Source organism: Myxocyprinus asiaticus, chromosome 4 (genome assembly GCF_019703515.2).
Source record: "Myxocyprinus asiaticus isolate MX2 ecotype Aquarium Trade chromosome 4, UBuf_Myxa_2, whole genome shotgun sequence".
In the NCBI taxonomy this organism is placed as follows: Eukaryota; Metazoa; Chordata; class Actinopteri; order Cypriniformes; family Catostomidae; genus Myxocyprinus; species Myxocyprinus asiaticus.
In genome coordinates this window covers 33561496-33582127 of record NC_059347.1, presented here as the reverse complement: position 1 = coordinate 33582127, position 20632 = coordinate 33561496, and the positions used below count along the sequence as shown (strand labels likewise).

At 38.9% G+C, this 20632-nt stretch overlaps 1 protein-coding gene across 5 annotated transcripts in view; it reads left to right on the top strand.

Moving 5' to 3' along the window:
- Nucleotides 1-20632, top strand: part of LOC127439655 (MAP/microtubule affinity-regulating kinase 4-like) — a 66446-nt gene that overhangs the window by 20355 nt on the left and 25459 nt on the right. For all 5 annotated transcript variants that reach the window (XM_051695895.1, XM_051695897.1, XM_051695899.1 and 2 more), the window contains exons 3-5: nucleotides 1947-2000; nucleotides 18235-18283; nucleotides 18492-18557. In XM_051695895.1, the coding sequence (XP_051551855.1) occupies nucleotides 1947-2000; nucleotides 18235-18283; nucleotides 18492-18557 (169 nt within the window). The remainder of the gene's footprint in view (nucleotides 1-1946; nucleotides 2001-18234; nucleotides 18284-18491; nucleotides 18558-20632) is intronic.

Sequence of the window (20632 nt, the reverse complement as noted above, 5' to 3'; positions counted from 1 at the left end):
ATCCAGTGTTGGCAGGTATGCATATACACAATATACTATATCATCCAGTGATGGTTAGAGTAAATAATCTATGTCATTTGATAATGATTTGGGTCTAATTTAATAGAAATCGATGCGAGTTTGTGCTCTGTGGTGCGGCAGAAATTTGAGCAGCCTCCAGAATCGTAGCTGGGCGATGCCGACATTTAGAATGCGCCATGTCATCCAAAAGATGCGTCTGGTGTGCGACCCTCTTTATTCAGAATACACTGTGTGGATTTAAAGAAAATTCAGTTGTAACTACCTAATTTTCCTTTCTTTTTTTTTTTTTTCATCGAGATTGAATTTGGTTGTCAATTGTATTGATAACCAAACTCTGTGTGTACACAGAGAAACAAAGCACTCGGAAGAGAAGTCACAACCACATTTAGCTGCAGTGTGTTCATGGCCATAGTGAAGCTAGGAATACTTTTAAAATCCTGAGACAGGTTTCTCTTCATATCTATTCATACGTATATTATATTATTATGTATATAGTAGAGGTATGACTTTGGCAAATTTGACTATGACTATAGTTGGGTCAATAACATGACTCAGTTGTTTTTGTCCAGATGTAATAAATTGTTCAAAAATACATAAAAAAAAATACAATTCACATAAAACTATTACTTGCATACACCTCTTCTATTTTCAGTTTCTGAGTTTAATGTCACTTTAAAGTCACAAAAAAAGAAATGCTGGCATGAGTAGTGCAGAATAATCTTTTATTAGTTATTCTTAAAAAAAATAAGCAGTTCCAGTCAGGCTTCTTAAGCAACCAATTGGCCCGGTTGCTAGGGTGGGTAGAGTCAGGTTGGGTTAACCTCCTTGTGGTCGCTATAATGTGGTTCGCTCTCAGTTGGGCACGTGGTGAGTTGTGTGCTATGTCTCCGCGGTAATGCGCTCAACAAGCCATGTGATAAGATGCGCGGATTGACTGTCTCATACGCGGAGGCAACTGAGATTTGTCCTCTGCCACCCGGATTGAGGCGAGTCACTACGCCACCACGAGGACTTAGAGCGCATTGGGAATTGGCCATTCCTAATTGGGGAGAAAAGATAAGAATAAAGAATAAAAATAAATAAGCAGTGAAACAACTATGTTTTAAAATATGATTAATATTATTTTATATATTATATTTAAAAACATGTTTGTCCACCAAATCCAAGTCATGTGGTATAACTAACATGTAGGTAGCCATTTTGTTGTTTATGTTGACAAAAACCATAAAACAAAGAGGACCACTTTGGACCCTCAAGACTGTGTGTGAAGTTTTAAAACATCTATTATTTTGACTTTTTTATGAAAAGGCATATTTTGTTCAGGTGATGTGGAGTAACCCTGAGACAAATTCTTTACATTATGGTTACACCACATGGCATTTTTAAAACATTTGTTTTTATTTATTTTTTTAGAGAATGCTACAAAGGTTTTTGGTCATGTATGAAACCCAATTTGAAACAAAGATTACATTTCTATGAACACAAGTGTTTCAAGCTTATTTCTTACCTCGGACAACTTTATTTGTCAATGACCCAGTTACCAGATTAGGCCTTTTACTGAATAGAGGTTTTCATAGACATTAGTTGCATTGTAGTTGCAAAACTTACTTGAATAATACTATGTAAAGGTTTGGTGCTGATTAATGAATGATTGATGAAATCAGATGGATAAATTTGTCTTTTTTCTTCTTTAATATTTAACATTCTAATGTTGGAAGTGAAAAACAGACATATTCTTATTAGTTGAAATGTGGTATTAGGCACTTTGGATAAATGCATCTGCTAATGAATAAATGAAAAAATGGCCCTATATCAGCTTTGATTTCAAACAATCTGGAAGTTTCCTGTTTACCTGGAGTAGAAAAATGTCATTTGATTTGGAGCTCAGGCTGTATCAAATCTCTAATTGTGTATTGTATATTTAGGTTGCAATAAAGATTATCGACAAAACTCAGTTGAACCCAACCAGCCTACAAAAGGTAAGATCATTATATGTACATATTGGAATTCCCTGTTTTTTTGATGGGGTGGGGGGGTTGGGTTTAAATTATGTTGTAGATGCTGTGTGCCTATAAGGTATTTGTGGTATTTTTACATTGTTTTTTTTTAAGTGTGTTAATATAGAGTCACATGGGGTAACCTCCTCATGGTCACGAGGAGTTCTCGCTCTCAGTAGGCCACGTGGTAAGATGTGCGTGGATCGCGGAGAATAGCATGAGCCTCCACATGCTGGGAGTCTCCGCGGTGTCATGCACAACGAGCCACGTGGTAAGATGCGTTGATTGATGGTCTCAGAAGCGGAGGCTCAGTGGAATGGGATCAAGAGGAAGATGGATGGCCACAAGCCATCAAACAATGCCGAGCTGCTTGAATGTTTGTGCCAGGAGTGGCATAAAGTCACCCAAAAGCAATGTGAAAGACTGGTAGAGAGCATGCCAAGATGCATGAAAGCTGTGATTGAAAATCAGGGTTATTCCACCAAATATTGATTTTTGAACTCTTCCTAAGTTAAAACATTAGTATTGTGCTGTTTAAAAATTAATATGAACTTGTTTTCTTTGCATTTTAGGGGTCTGAAAACACAGCATCTTTTTTGTTATTTTGACCAGTTGTCATTTTCTGCAAATAATCACTCTAAATGACAATACTTTTATTTGGAATTTGGAGAAATGTTGTGCAGTACTTTATAGAATAAAACAAAAAAGTTCATTTTACTCAAACCCAGAGAAACTGATAACTTTGCAGTGGTCTCTTAATTTTTTTCCAGAGCTGTATATATATATATATATATATTGTGAATTGCCACTGCACAAATAAACATTATCAACCCATTAATCCAGATTTTTTCCCAGGTCTAGTAATATCATACAGTAATGCCATTTTAATATATTTTGTACCAAAAGTGGGGAAAATAACCAGATTCTACATAAATATCTGCCGATAAATATTGAGAAATTCCATATAAAGTATATTGAGCACCTCATGAACAATATATTATGTTGATCAAAGGGAGTGTGTGGGTTCCTTAGTACTAGAGGACCTTATAATAATACTAGTATAAAAGCAATGCAGTAATGTCTGTGCTGTGTTAGTGTTTAGAGTAACTGTTGAGTCTGCGCTCTCGGCTGTGCTCCAGTGACTCATCTGTCTCGCAATAGATAATCTCCGGCCTTCAATTCTCCCACTGAAGCCCACCTCTCCAATGCCACTATATGATTCTTTTCCTGTACCTTCCACTGAGTTCGAACATACAGTACATCAAGTTATGATTATTGATAAGGTTCATGCTTCTGGCTTTGAACAATAGTTTTGAAATCAGAATCTAGATGGATGTTAAATTAAATCCCAGCTCTCACTGCAGTATTCAGCTCTTAAAATTCAAGAGCTCGGGCCTAAAAACAGCTCCCTTTGTGTGCTGAATTAAATTAACTTACTCATTTAGTAGCAGACATCAGAGATACTGAACAGAAATGGATTTTAACTAAATAAAGGCTAGAGAGACAGACAGATCTAGATTTTAACCAAATAAAGGCTTGAGAGAGAGACAGGTCTAAAACATGTAGAAAATGTTACATTTCAGTTAGGTGAGGATTTTCAGATGCTATTTCTCTTTAATTGTGAAGCATTGGTGTTTCTCTGTGGATGCTCTGCCTGAAAGTACAATACATTAATATAAAATAATTCAAATGTTGGAATGATTAAATAAACAAATTTAGACTATAGTAAATTTGTCTTAAGAGAAAAAAGAGAGAGACAGTTTGCTTTACTAATCAGTAATCTTTTGTGTATTTTTCCCCAAATGTCTACTGTGAGCATTTACATTATGTATGTATATGTATATAATTGTATTCCAGAGTCTTTTGACTTATTAAATTATCTCTTTCTCTGGTCGTAGGCAAGCATGTTTTCAAAATGCCTCATTTGTTTGTGTGGTTAGTGTGTGTGTTGGAGAGGAGAGGTTGACAGCTGCGGTTCTCCACAGGCCCAGAATGTCCCCCTGTAACACACATACACGCAGTTAACTTTACACAACCCATAAACCACCCTTCTTGAACATAAGTCACGTTTGGCTTTTTGATCGGTCATATGGTACTCTGTTGTTATAGTAATGTTAGAATCACTGTTCAGTGGACCATTTGTTAACTAAACAAGTGTTTGTCCCATTTCCTCTTTCTTGGTTAGATTTTATAGATGTGTAATTGTTTTGCTCAGTTAGCAATCAAAATTTTTTGACTGTACATATCATACTACCCCTTTGTGTTGCACACAGAGAACAACTTAGAGTTTGGTTCTGTGTCATGCGGTTTGATGCATGTGTGTACGTTCTTATGCATTTACCATGTAGTTAAAGGGGATATTCCCCCAAAAAAGAAAAAGAAAATTCTGTTGTTTGAGATGGTAAGTCTATCCCTCAGCCACGTTGTCATTCCCATAAAAAATCAAAGATGGCGCTAGCGTGAATAAGGTCTATAGGCCTTTTTGCCCTTTAGAAATCCTATATTCACTGTGCATTATCACACTGAGAATCAATGGGTTCATACAAAAGCTGAAGAACCTTTTGATAAAAGATAAATCGATGATGAAAACCGAACCTTTAAAGAAAATACACATAAACATTTGCTTTTATTCTCCATTCTTCAAGTGTTAACGGGCACGTCTCATCTGTTCAGGGTCACGCGGGTTCACACATCCTCCGTGAGTGGCGCGTGAGAGGGGCGGTCGCGTTGGATGTTCACATTGGCTGCGTCTTTCCGCAAGTAACATCAGCACCTCTGTGCAGAAAATAAAGTTACAAACTACGCAAGTTGCCATACGCCTCCTGTACGCTTTCTGTTCCTGTTGCTGACGGCACACTCAAGTGTTTGTAGCCTGCTTAGCATTGCTTATTCTTATTCTCATACGTTAATCATTTTATCCTTTGTCATTTTACCACGTGTTTCGGGTTTTTCCGCTTTTCTACTGTTACATCTGTGTGTATTTTACCTGTTGCTGCTGGCGCCTAGCTCGAGTCTGTGTTTGTAGCCTGCTAGCTTTTTTAGCATCGTTTATCTATCCGTTTTCATCTTTTAATCCTTAACATCTGACATTTTTCAGCGCGCATCGGGTTTGCCCCCGCATTATTCTCTTACCGTGATTCAACTGCGTGCATTTTCTGCGTGCATCCGCTTTCTATTTTTAACACGATTAAACTGCGTGCATTTTACAGCGCGCAGCCATTTTTATCCTCTGTGTTACACGGATTATTGCATCGATCTCAAAGCACCGCTTATCAAGAACAACCATAACAACAAACAATTGTGTAAGGGATTCACATCGATCTCAAACCCTCACAGCTCAGGAACCACCAACAACAAAAACAACAAAAAATTGCGGTAAGTCGCATACGCTCATGTTATTTCTTCTTGCATTTCATGTCACATGTTTATGATAGCTCCTTCCGTCAGCAGTGAGGGATTCACATGTGATAAATGTAAGGAATTAGTCAGGCTAACAGAGGAGGTCAATGAGTTAGAGACACGTAACTGAACGCTAGTGGAGGTCAGTGAGAAAGAGAAGCCGGTAGATACTATTTCGGATGTGGGTAGTACAGCGAGCACCACACACACTTTGGTTCCGGCTGTAGAGCCCCCACAGCAGGGCGTTTGGGTGACGTCTCGGCGGCATACTTGCTCAGCAAAGTGACACCACTCTCCCATTCCTGTTAGGGTTTCCAGTCGTTTCTCCCCACTCAGTGATGTACCCACTGAGAATCATGTTGAAATAGCCCTATTCTCAACTCTCTTGGAGTCAGACAAAATCTGACAGGACCAACTCATCGCCATAATCATACGCTAGATTTAATTCTGTCATATGGAGTTGATGCTGATACTATAGAAATTCTTCCGCAGAGCGATGAGATAGATCATTACCTCATTTTTGTATGCTGCGATCAACTAATGTTACTCTATCTACACCACGCTATAATTCAGGTAGAACTATTCTTTCGACCACTAAAGATAGCTTCACTAATAATCTTCCAAATCTATCTCATACACTCAATAAGTCCCAAAGTCTAGAAGAACTTGATGAAATAACATAAAATATAAATACAGTCTTCTCTAGCACTCCTGATAGTCTCGCCCCCCTTCGATTAAAGAAAAAAGCCCTGCTCTATGGTACAATGATCACACTCATGCTCTCAAGAGAGCAGCTCGGATAATGGAGCGCAAGTGGAAGAATACAAAATCAGAGGTATTTCGTGGTGCATGGAAGGATAGTGTCTATAGCTACAGACAGGCACTAAATGCTGCCAGGTCAGCATATTTTAGCAAATTCATAGAAAATAACCACAACAATCATAGGTGTTTATTCAGTATTGTGGCTAAATTGGTTAGGAATAAAGCCTCAACTGAACCAGATATTCTGTCGCAGCACAATAGTAATGACTTCATAAATTTCTTTACTGATAAAATTGAAATAATCAGAAATAAAATTTGAATTATGCAAACATCTGTCACAGTACCTCAGAAAACAGTGTCTCATAATTTTCCTCACGTGTAACTTCAATCCTTCGCTGTCATAGGTCATGAAGAGCTAACAAAACTTATCGAAACATCAAAAGCCACAACATGTATGTTAGATCCAATACCAACTAAGCTCTTAAAAGAGGTATTCCATTTAATATCACAACCTCTTCTTAATATTATTAACTCCTTGCTATCCTTAGGACATGTCACAAGAAACTTTAAAATGGCCGTTATCAAACCACTTATTATGAAGCCACAACTTTATCCTGGAGAACTAGCTAATTATAGACTGATTTAAAATCTCACGTTTATGTCGAAAATACTAGAAAAGGTAGTGTCCTCCCAACTATGTTCATTTTTACAGAGAAATAGTAATATGAACAATTTCAGTCAGGGTTTAGGCCTCATCACAGTACAGAAACTGCACTTATCAAAGTTACAAATGACTTGCTTTTATAATCAGATCGCGGCTGCATTTCATTTCTACTTCTTTTAGATCTTAGTGCTGCCTTCGACACGATAGATCACGACATTCTCTTGAATAGGCTAGAGAATTATGTTGGCATTTGTGGACTTGCATTAGCATGGTTTAGGACCTATTTAGCAGACCACTACCACTTTGTCTATGTAAATGAGGAATTGTCAAACCAAACAAAAGTATGGAATCGTGGAATAAATTTCCACTGTTATGCTGACGATACCCAAGTTTATATTTCTTCTAAACCCGACGAAATTTCACAATTCTCCAAATTAGCAGAGTGTATCAATGAAATCAATGATTGGATGGCCAGAAATTTCCTTCTACTCAATTCCGACAAAACAGAGGTGGTTTATTGGACCAAAAACCTCTAAAAACAAGCTGCTAAAATATAATTTGACTCTCGATGGATGTACTATTACATCGTCTTCAACAGCGAAGAACTTAGGCGTTATATTTGATACCAGTCTGTCCTTTGAAAATCATACTACCGGTGTTTGTTGAACAGCATTCTTCCACCTAAGAAATATTGCTAAATTACGACACATGCTCTCTGTTGCTGATGGTGAAAAACGAATTCATGCGTTCATGACCTCAACACTAGATTATCGTAATGCATTACTGGGAGGATGTCCAGCAAGATCAATAAATAAATTTCAATAGGTTCAAAATGCAGCAGCCAGAGTGCTGACTAGAACCAAGAAATATGATAATATTAGCCCAATTTTATCATCGTTACATTGGCTACCGGTTAAATTTCATATTAATTTTAAAATTCTGTTAACTACGTACAAAGCTTTGAATGGTCTAGCTCCACAGTTCTTAAGTGACCTTCTGCCATGCTATATGCCATCACGTTCATTATGATTGCAAAATTCTGGCCTGTTAATAGTTCCTAGAATATCAAAATCCACAAAAGGAGGTAGATCCTTTTCATATTTGGCTCCTAAACAATGGAATAGTCTCCCTAACACAGTTCGGGACGCAGACACACTCACTCAGTTTAAGTCTAGACTAAAGACTCATCTATTTAGCCAGGCATACACCTAATTTATCCTTCAACTCACAATTAGGCTGCTTTAGTTTGGTCTGCCAGAACCAGAAACAGTGATCATGATCTATAACTCTGCAATAAATTGAATGGCATCTATGCTAATATTATTCTATTTGTATCCCTGTCTCAACCTCGGGACTCCTACCCTGAGGTCACCAAAACCAGCTGGATCCAGCTCCATTCCTGCTTTGTGTTGGACTCCACTGCCACGTGTCTCTGAGTGATGACGACTATATGCAGCCGGTGCCAGCCAAACATCACTTCAGTCTATACGATGGACATCAGAGGATGAACTGATACCAACTCCAACCATAAGACATGGGATACATCATATGCCATAGCCTGAACCTTGGACTTAGGATAGACCTCACCGAAATTACCGATGCACCTCACTGATCTCTGCCTGCATCACCTTGGTCTAATGATGACTACACTCTTATAATGGAATACATAGACTGTCAATTAATTGCCAACAAAAACCTTCATCAGCCAACTAACAAAGGACAATGCATCCATGTGAACTTCTGCAGTTAATCCAGGATGAACTTAGTCATTAATCTTACAGTTCTTACAAAATCTTTGTTTAAACACTGACACTTAACATTTACTTAGTTTAATAATTTTAAACCATGACTTGCACTATACATAATTAAGTAATATTGGCATTATATTCATGATGTTAGCCAGAGGGGAAATGGCCCCCACAGTGAGTCTGGTTTCTTCCAAGGTTATTTTTGTCCATTAACCATCATCTTATGGAGTTTTGTGTTCCTTGACACAGTCGCCTTCTGCTTGCTCACTGGGTTTCTAAATACCATTATTATTTAATTACTTATTTTATCAAACTACACAATGTTGACTCTAAGACATTATAGATATTACAGTTTCATTTTCTGTTAATGCATGATTTTCTGTAAAGCTGCTGTCAACCGACAGCCTAAATATTATCAGCCGACAGCCAGAATGTCAATACAGCACAATACAACCAACTGTATATTTTATATATACTATTTTTATTGTATACTGTGTATTCTCTATTGTGTGTGTGTATTCTATATTGTGTATTGTATACTGTACATTGTATATTATTATTTGTATATTGTGTTGTAATTATGTGTATATTAGATATGTAAATTGTGTTGTGTAAATCTGATGTTTATTGTAAATTGGTATATGTCTCATCACTGTCATGACTGCTATGTTGCTCGGAACTGCACCCAAGACTTTCACCCACTGTTGCACTTGTGTATATGGTTGAGTGACAATAAAGTGATTGATTTATTTGTGTTGTGAAAGGTGCTATACAAATAAAAATGACTTGACAGTATCTCTGGGGTCCTACGCCACATTTTTTCTTTAATAAGGTCATAATAAGCTGAGGTTATTGCTGCTTCAAGGACAACAGTGGGCAGTCATGTGCACTTCATGTTTATCAGCACATTTGGTTGTGATTGGTTAATGTTGTGTCTATACTGTACACCTATATACACAGAATGGCAAAATGTCCAGCAGTTAATTATTTCTTTCCTTTATTAATTTATTTTATTTTACTTGAATGTAGACATGTAAATTGTAGTGTGCTATAGGTTCGTTTTTAATCATTTTGATTTGCTTTTGTGTCTTTTCTATAATCTCCTGATTATTTTAGTGTTGTACTGCACTCAGAGCTGCTGAGCTCAGCGTGAGCTGCGCGGCAAAAATAAGCTCAACGGCGAAACTATCCGCTCACTGCCACATCTGGGACGCTTCACCACGCTTGCAGTGTGAACAGTGTAATCTGTTAATATGGTCACCGAAACGAAAATGTGGTGCTCACACCTCGCTCATGCCCCGCTCACGGAGGATGTGTGAACTCGGCGTCAGTCGTGCTTGTTAAAAGTGATAACGTGAAGCATGTGTTTGGTTCTATGATCAGATTTGTGTCTGAATTCTCAATTCCAAACATCATCAAATCAGTTTGTTCTCTGCTTACCAATGATTAACTGCACAAATATCTGTCTCCTGCACAAGTTTACCATATGTTCTGGACAAGGAAAGGCAAATTTTCACCTCCTGAATGGGAGGATAATAGAGAAAAAGGAAGAACCGACATTGCATTTTTTCATTATTTTATCTAAAAAGACAGTTCTACGATAGATTGCTATTGTTTCCTTATGCAGGTTAATATTGTCAAAGATATACAGACTTCAGCAGATCTAAATGTTCTTCCTCTGTTTTCATAAACAATAACCCTACATTGTATGTTTTTATTTTCAAAGTAAAGTAAGTCAAAACCTATTGGTTATTTGAGGGTGTTAGGTCAATTTTGTTCTTTAGCCAGATCTTAAGAAGGAATTTATGGCCAGACCTTAAAAAATATTAATTAAATACCCCTGACTATTTTAATGTAAACAAACACACATTATTAACAGTGTTTTGTTTTTCATTGTGACGAGTCAGAGGCAGACACAGAGTGAAGATCCATGTGCAGAGTTTAATAGCAATCGTAGTGAAACAGGCAGAGGTCAAAACCAGGTAAGCAGTCCAAACAAAGTAAACAAATCAAAGATGGTAAACAAAGGGGTAATCCAAGGGACAGGCAATAATCAACACAGGCAGGCAGTAGATAAATATAACGCTCAGAAATGCAAGACAACGGGTGAATTGGCAAGACTTCGCAGTGAAGTGAAGTTTGAGCGGGGATTCATTCACAGGGAGTTAATGAATGAATGGCAATCAGGTGTGAGAGTCAATGGCGGGAAGAAGGGGGTTCTGGGAAATGTAGTCCGGTTATGGGTTAATACTCAGGGTAAGGAGATCTTGTGTGAACAGATCGGGGATGTGACATTCATGTTAACATGTTAGCTATAATGAAATTGTTAGGTAAGAAAAATACGGAAAAATGTTTGGCCCCAATTGAGTTTTCATCTGGATAATCTAACCAATGAAGAAAGTAGTTAAAGAGCCCTGCCATATAGTAACCCACAAATGTATTTATTTATTTTTAAATAAACATATGTTGAAATATAAAAAATAAGCAGTCTCTGAGTGTCATTTACCAAAAAAATTAAAAATTCTAATTTAATACTAACACGGAGAGTACCTGCACTTTTTTCTTCCTCTACAAGCACTGGGAGCAAGTGAGCATCCTATAGCTTTTCTATGCAGCCAAGATCATTCACTCCTAACATCTGACCAATAGTTCCATTTCAGGCTGTAAATGATGTTTGCACCACTCAACATGGTTGGCAGACATGGAACAATGGTAATCAGTACATAGATTCAGAATTTATAATGCAAAATTGTATTTTAACATGGTTGGCAGTGATTGCAAGATGCTGGCAATTACTTGTATCAGAATTAATTTAGCTCATTTCTGATTGGTAAAATGCTGGAAACATAATAAACAATTTGATTAACTTACTTTAGCTTTGTATTATTTAAAATTTCACAACTTAGTCCCGCTGTCCCCATATGAGGACATACATTTTTAGGAAAACTATTTGCTCTTTTACTATTTTGCTCTATTTGCAGATTTTTTGCATGTTTATTAGGGGCTACTAGTTATAAATAAAAAAGGAAAATAAAAAATGCTTGGGTCACCATGCGAGGTTCGGACGTGTGAACGGGGAGCTTTGCGCACTTTGCTAGTTTTAACACTATTAATGGCATAAACCGGTGAGATTCTATACACTCTGTTCCATAACTGTTCTAGGAGGACAATATGTCAAAGAATTCAAAATCCTCAGGCTCTGGAGACATTAAAAGACACTTACATGCTCAAGCTGACTCCCCTGCGGAGGCCCCGAGCCAGGGAGCTGATTTGGTCGGAGAAGTGCGGGAAATTTGGCGAGAAATGTTGAACATCTCGGCAATGCTGACGAAGGTCGTTGCTGACTTGGAGGATCTTACTGTAATATGTCGATCGATCACTGCCATGGAGACGAAATTCACTGAGATGGTTACAAGACTGGGGGATGTCGAGAATTGGATTGATTATCTGGAGTCATCGAAGAGGGAATTATCTGTTAATCCGCTAGCGACCAAGGTGGATTTGGAGTGTGTCTGGGAGAAGTTGGAGGACTTGGAGAACCGTAGCCAGCGGAATAACGTCTGAATTGTTGGAATTCCTGAGGCTGAAGAAGGTCAGGATATGGTGAAATTCCTTGACAGGCTCTTTCCGAGTCTGCTCGACATAACAAGACATAAGCTGGAAATCAAGCGAGCTCACAGGGTTCCGGCTCAGCGATCCGCTGAGGTAGACAGGCCCCGATCAATTCTGGCCACATTTTTTAGATCATCCGATAAAGATCTCATGTTACGCGAGGCTAGGAATAAAGGAAGGCTTTCTTAGAAGAACCACAGCATTTTCTTGTTCCCAGATTTTGCGAATTTGACAAGAGAGAAACATGATCGATTCAAGGAATGCAAGAAACTCTTACATCAATGGAAGTTCGCTTTTGCACTAATTTTCCTGACCAAATTGAGAATAGATGCTAAGGATGGCTGTAAAACATTCACATGTCACCAGCAAGCGATGTTCTTCATATAGTCAATGGAGTAAATTATTTTGTGGTACTCACGTTGAATGGACCACGCACTGAACATTCACTTGACTGTCCAAGGAAACTGAGTGCCTTTTTTGTTTCTTTTTGTGCCGGTTCCGCCTGGCGGCTGGAGTTTATTTTGTGGAGTAAAATAAAAAGTTTACTTCGGGACAGTGCTGTGGATGAATCTCCTATTGGCTAGAGTTTGTTTTATGGAGTATTTTTTGCAGGTCATTGGAGTGATTAGGTCATTTGTTGCACTCATGTAGCAGCCAAATCGGCCGGCTCACTGAACATTCGTTTGACTGTCTGAGGAAACTGAGTGCCTTTTTTTATTTTATTTTTTTATGGTTCTGCCTAGTAGCTGGAGTTTGTTTTGTGGAGGAACACACCTTCGGGACAGTTATGTGGATGAATCTGCTCGTTCTTTGTGTATATACTGCCTTGTAACAGGGTAATGTGGTCAATGGAGGATGCGTGAACCGGCTGAACAGTCAAATTAATGTTTAATGAAAACTTAAAAAGACATAAACATAAACACACATGGCAGAACTGCTGCATCCGGCTCGGCTTTATCCCTCTCCTCAGCTGATTAACCTGACTGGGGGCCGGCCATGCACACTCACGGCCCCGCCCGGCCCCGCCCCGCCCCGCCCTCCTCCTCGTCACACTCCTCCCTCCTTTGCCTCAGGCCGGGGAATCCCTGGCATGATGTACAGCCCCCCCTTCCGAGGGGAGGCGTTGCCCTTCCGGCCGTGCCGGCATTCCCCGCCTCTCGAGACTTGGGAGGGAGACAAGGGGAGGGAACAGGGGAGAGGGAAAGAGCGAGGCGGAAATAGAGTGAGAGAAAGAGTGAGGAGAGAGAGAAAAAAATTTGCTAGCTGGTTCCCAGACATGCCGTCGCCTGGTCCTCAACCACACCTCCTCCTTCTGGCGGACGACAGCCACTCCTGCCTGGGTGGACAGCAGCGAGTCCTCCAACCCCTGGTGGATGGAACGCCCCTCCGCATTCTCCTCCATCCCCCTGCAGACGGCCATGGCTGCTCCTTTCGGGAGATGGCAGTGGTGAAGACTCCACGACAGCGCATCCCTCCTCCTTCCCGGGTTTTGGCACCAATGTAACAGGGTAATGTGGGCAATGGAGGAGGCAGGAACTGGCTGAACAGTCAAATTAATGTTTAATGAAAACGTAAAAAGACATAAACGTAAACACACACGGCAGCTGTGTGTGGCTCTCTCTCTCTTGAACTGCCGCATCCGGCTCGGCTGTATCCCTCTCCTCAGCTGATTAGCCTGATTGGGGGCCGGCCATGCGCACTAACGGCCAGGCCCTGCCCTCCTCCTCGTGACACACCTATTGGCTGGAGTTTGTTTTATAGATTATTTTTTGTTGTGTAATTATGTCTCACAAAACTTGTATAGAAACACCGGATTTGAGCTATCCGACTGCAAAGTTGTCGCAGAAGCTCTCGTAGGCATACATGGACTGTTTGAGTTTGGGGGGATGGACACCAGTTGGCGCTGTTGTGCGTGGGTTTTTTTCTTTTTTCTGTTTGTTTGGTTCAGGGGGAAGTTTGGGGTTTGATTGTTGCACTAATTTTGGAATGTGGTTTTTATAATTTTGTTTTTGACACGCAATCTATTTTTTCTAATATGTCAAAATGTCAAATGTTAATATGTGTGGATCGTCTCTCTCCACGTGGAATGTGAATGGGTTGGGGCACCCCATAAAAAGAAGGAAGGTTATTTCTCTTCTTAAGCATAAGAAATATAATATAGTGTTTCTTCAAGAAACACATCTTTCCCCGGAGGAAGCTGAAAATTTTGGGAAGATATGGGGTGTACATGTTTTCTTTAGTGCTGGCTCAAGTAAAAGCAGAGGAGTCATTACACTGATAAGTAAGCATCTACAATTCAAATGTCTCAAACAGATTAAAGATAAATTAGGAAGAGTCATTATATTTTTAGCAGAAATTCAGAGGCAAAGTCTTATTTTGGCTAATATTTACGCACCTAACCTTGATAATCAGAGATTTTTTATAGATCTTGAAGGGATATTGCATGCCGCTGGCACCCCTCATTATATAAAATTGGAAGGAGACTTTAATCTTTTGATGGACTCAATCCTTGATCATAGTGAAGCAAAAGTGTGTAAGCCCCCTAGAGCAACACTGACGCTTCACAGGATGTGTAAAAATCTTGGTCTTACAGATATTTGGGGACTTTTGAACCCATCTGGTAGGGACTATACATTTCATATCAGTCCATAAGATTTACTCTAGAATATATATATTTTTTTATATATCTAAGTTCCTTATTTCATCTGTTGTTGATTGCTCAATTGGAAACATTTTAGACTCTGATCACACCCTGGTGAGTTTAGAGGTGTTGCCACATATGGAGAAAAGGAAATCATATAGTTGGCACCTTAATGTATCGCTTTTGCAAAATCCTGAATTCCAACAAATGTTAAAGGCTGAAATCAATGTTTATATGGAGACCAACTGGTCCTCAGTATCGTCTGAGGGCATGGCTTGGGAGGCACTTAAGGCAGTTCTTAGGGGCTGGATCATACAGTATGCCTCATTCACCAAAGCATGAGAACTAGTGAAGTTGGAAGGGAATATTAAAAATGTTGAGGCAGAACTGAAGTGTCGAATGTCGTCTGATGGCCTCAGAGAATTGACCCATTTGAAATACAGATATAATACTATTTTGAGTTTTGGCTATTCAGGGCAAGACAATCATACTTTGAGTCGGGGGACAAGTCAGGAAAACTTCTGGCTAGATATATAAAACAGAGAGAGTCTTTTTCTACCAGTCCCTCAGTGAAATCTGCTGGTGGTGAATATTTACCTCAGCCATTGATATTAATAATGCTTTTAAAGAATTCTATTTTGATCTCTATAGTTCTATGTCTTCATCTACTGATGAGGATATTAGAAACTCTGTGGAACAATTAGAACTTCCTAAACTGACGGCTGAGCAAAAAAATTCTCTTGATTCTGAGATAACCTTGGAGGAGCTTGGCGAGGTAATTAAGGCCTTGCCTAAAGGCAAGGCTCCGGGGCCAGATGGCTTTGCCACTGAGTTTTTTAGATCTTATGCTACAGAATTGGCTCCACTTTTGCTATAAGTTTATATGGAATCATTAAAGAATGCAAAGCTTCCGCCCACCATGACGCAAGCCTGGATCAGTCTGATTCTTAAAAAGTACAAATATCCAAGTGAGTGTAAGAGTTACCGTCCAATTTCCCTGATCCAGCTAGACGTTAAAATATTGTAAAAAAAATGTGGCTAACCGATTAAGTTATGACATCTCTTATACATATAGATCAGGTGGGGTTTATTCGGGGCTGTAGCTCTTCTGATAACATTAGGCATTTCATCAATATCATGTGGTCAGTGGTGAATGATCAGACTCTGGTTGCTGCCATCTCACTTGACGCCGAAAAGGCGTTTGATATGGTAGAGTGGGATTATCTTTTTAAGATTTTGGAAATGTATGGGTTCGGGAATACTTTTATTGGTTGGATTAAGTTACTTTATAGACACCAGGTAGTGGCAGTACAAACGAATGGATTAATTTCAGATTATTTTACTCTGGATAGGGGCACCCGGCAGGGTTGCCCTCTTTCCTTATTATTGTTCTGTCTTGCCCTGGAACCATTAGCAGCCGAGATAAGAAAGTTAGGATGATTTTCCAGGGGTGGTGGCAGGAGGTGTGGCACATAAGCTTTTGCTTTATGCAGATGATATTTTATTATTCGTCTCCGACCCTACTAGATCTGTGCCTTGCCACAGAATTATTAATACCTTTCCTAAATTATCGGGATACAGAGTTAATTGGTCTATATCCGAAGCTTTGGCTCTGACAGCGTACCTCCCGGTAACAGCTTTTCAGCCAGGCGCCTTCCAGTGGCCCAAACAGGGCATTAAGTATTTGGGTATTTTATTCCCAGCAAATTTGTGTGATTTAGTTACAGTTAATTTTGACCCTTTAATAAAAAGGTTTTCGAGCAATGTGGGCAGGTGGGCTTCATTACATTTATCTATGATTGGCAAGGTTAATGTTATTAAAATGAATTGTATTCCAAAATTCAACTACCTGCTACAGTCTCTCCCTATAGATGTCCCCCTCTCTTATTTCAAGCAATTTGATAGCATAGCGAAGTCTGTCATTTGGAATGATAAATGTCCCATATTACATTTCAGTAAGTTGCATAGGCCGATTGACAAAGGTGGGCTAGGCCTACCCAAGATTTTGTTTTATTATTATGCATTCGGTCTCAGACATTTGGCTCATGGTCGCTTCCACCTGACAGAGCCCCTCGCTGGTTTTTTATTGAACAGGAAGTTCTTGCCCCTATTTCACCATTGCAAAGCCTTTCTATCAAATTAATCGGAGAAGTTGAGTTACACCCCGTTATCTCGCATTTGCACTCTGTATGGACAAAAGTGTCCAGAGTGTTTAATTCAGACGGGGCGGTCATCAATATTGGGAATAAACACATAAAAAATTGGGTTCTAACCAGTGTTATGATCGCCAGACAAGTCGTTTTAAAGGGATGGAGGTCGCCTGGAGCACCCCCATTTCAGGAGTGGTACACGGAGATGAGGAGGGTGGCAGCTTTTGAGTAAGCATCATCTAGAAGACTGGGGAACTTGGATGCGTTTGTTTGGAAATGGGACAACTATTTAGCATTCTTGGAGGGTTCTCAGGGAGGGGCAATGTGATTATATATATATATATATATATATTTATATAATTAGTTTATTTTTTTGTGTGTATATACTCATGTGACCACAGGAATGTTTGTTGGGGGTCAGGGTGGGGTCGGGGATTGTGAGGGGGAGGGGTAGTGGTGGGGGTTAAATGTTGATTCTGTGTATATATGTTTTGCTTTTCTTTGTTTATTGTATGAATCAATAAAAAAAATGTTATCACAAAAAAAAAATGCTTGGGTCTCAAGATGTTATAACAGCACAATTGCGTGATATTACTTTAATACAACAATTCTATAAACAAGAAGTTTTTATAATTTAAAACTATAAATATATGGTTGATGGAGAGATGCAGGACAGTTTTTTATATATATTCTAATGATATGATTCACTGGATTAGATGCACAAGCTCCTCCTGAATTTCAGATTAAAACTCCATGACTATCAGGCTGAGTTGATTTTTTCTGTTAAATATATATCTCTGTGTGTGTTTATGAATGTGTGTTTACATGTACCTGTATTTGTGTAATTTGATAATTAGAAGCCGTGACATGTGAAGTTGTGACCTTTTTAAAGCTATTTACCTCTATACACACTTCTGTTCGATGTATTATGGGACAGATGCAGATTATCCTTCTGGAACAGGTGCAGGACTCCATACTGGTGTTACCACAGCAACACGAATTATGTATTAGGTACTCCCTGTGGATGGAGATAGAGAACAAAATACAGAAGAATACTGTATAATGTTTCTGTATCTGGATATTAGTGTTCCACAGGAAAGCTTCATGTTGATGATCAGTTAAGAATGTCAAAATCCATATATTCTCATCTATAAACTGTATTTTGTCCCTCTTCATGTGTGTCTTTTCTCACATAGGTGTGTTTCTCTCTCTTTCTTTGTCTTTCTGTTATCTCTTTAAGCTGTTCAGAGAGGTGAGGATCATGAAGACCCTCCATCACCCCAACATTGGTAAGATGCACTGAAATGCAACAAAGGATGGATGGATGGATGGATAGATAGATGGATGGATGGATACGATAGATAGATAGATAGACAGACAGACAGACAGACAGACAGACAGATAGATAGATAAATAGATAGATAGATAGATAGATAGATAGATAGACAGACAGATAGATAGATGCGTTTTAAACACTAATGTGTTTATATGTTACAGTGAAACTCTTCGAGGTTATTGAAACAGAGAAGACGCTTTATCTTGTGATGGAATATGCCAGTGGAGGTGAGCTGTGATGTCCATACTGGAGTTTGCTCTTTTACTACATTGTGTCAACTCTATATTTTCTGACCATGAAAGTAACTTTTATATCCTGTGTGTCCATCATTATTTGTGTAAGGTGGCTTCTCTCCATGTTTGATGAATACAGTATATAATGTACAGTTGAAGTCAGAAGTTTACAGACACCTTAGCCAAATATATTTAAACTCAGTTTTTCACAATTCCTTGCATTTAATCTTAGAAAACATTCCCTGTCTTTGGTCAGTTAGGATCACTACTTTATTTTAAGAGTGTGACATATCAGAATAATAGTAGGGAGAATGAATTATTTCAGCTTTCATCACATTCCCAGTGGGTCAGAAGTTTACATACACTTTGTTAGTATTTGGTAGCATTACCTTTAAATTGTTTAACTTGGGTCAAACGTTTTTGGTAGCCTTCCACAAGCTTCTCACAATAAGTTGCTGGAATTTTGGCCCATTCTTCCAGACAGAACTGGTGTAACTGAGTCAGGTTTATAGGCCTCCTTGCTCGCACATGCTTTTTCAGTTCTTCCCCCAAATTTTCTATCAGATTGAGGTCAGGGCTTTGTGATGGCCACTCCAGTACCTTGATTTTGTTGTCCTTAAGCCATTTTGCTACAACTTTGGAGGTATGCTTGTGGTCATTGTCCATTTGGAAGACCCATTTGCAACCGAGCTTTAACATCCTGGCTGATGTCTTGAGATGTTGCTTCAATATATCCACATAATTTTCCTTCCTCATGATGCCATCTATTTTGTGAAATGCACCAGTCCCTCCTGCATCAAAGCACCCCCACAACATGATGCTGCCACCCCCATGCTCCACGGCTGGGATGGTGTTCTTTGGCTTGCAAGACTCACCCTTTTTCCTCCAAACATAACGATGGTCATTATGGCCAGAGAGTTCAATTTTTGTTTCATTAGACCAGAGGACATTTCTCCAAAAAGTAAGATCTTTGTCCCCATGTGCACATGCAAACTGTAGTCTGGCTTTTTTATGACAGTTCTGGAGCAGTGGCTTCTTCCTTGCTGAGCAGCCTTTCAGGTTATGTCGATATAGGACTCGTTTTACTGTGGAAATAGATACTTGTCTACCTATTTCCTCCAGCATCTTCACAAGGTCCTTTGCTGTTGTTTTGGGATTGATTTGCACTTTTTGCACCAAACTAAATTAATCTCTAGGAGACAGAATATGTCTCCTTCCTGAGTGGTGTGATGGCTGCGTGGTCCCATGGTGTTTATATTTGCATACTATTGTTTGTACAGATGAACGTGGTACCTTCAAGTGATTGGAAATTGCTCCCAAGGATGAACCAGACTTGTGGAGGTCCACATTTTTTTTTCTTGGCTGATTTTTTTTTTTAATTTTCCCATGATGTCAAGCAAAGAGACACAGAGTTTGAAGATAGGCCTTAAAATACATCCACAGGTACACCTCCAATTCAGTACACCTCCTATCAGAAGCTAATTTTCTAAAGGCTTGACATCATTTTCTGGAATTTTCCAATATGCTTAAAGGCACAGTTAACAGTGTATGTAAACTTCTGACCCACTGGAATTGTGATAAAGTCAATTAAAAGTGAAACAATCTGTCTGTAAATTGTTTTTGAAAAATCACTCGTCATGCACAAAGTAGATGTCCTAAACAACTTGCCAAAACTATAGTTTGCTATAGTTATTAATTTAATATTAAATCTGTGGAGTTGTTAAAAAAATAGTTTTAATTACTTTAACCTAAGTTTATGTAAACTTCTGACTTCAACTGTAGAAACCACACCAATATTTTGAGGATTTCTGCAACATAATGCATGATTCTTAACATATTGATTCTTATCATCATGATGGCGCCACGGATGGCCGCCTCGGTGTGGAACGCTTCTATTGTTTTGTTGTTTTTGTTTGTTTGTCCTGTGTTTAGTAATCTTTTTCCAGTCAGTTTTACCAGAGACGAACTGCTGAATATACCAGTCAATCTTTTCCCGGATTTTAAATATTCAGACATTTTGTGTGACATTTTAGTCGGAGGTGCAGCTGTGTTGTTTAAACACACTATGA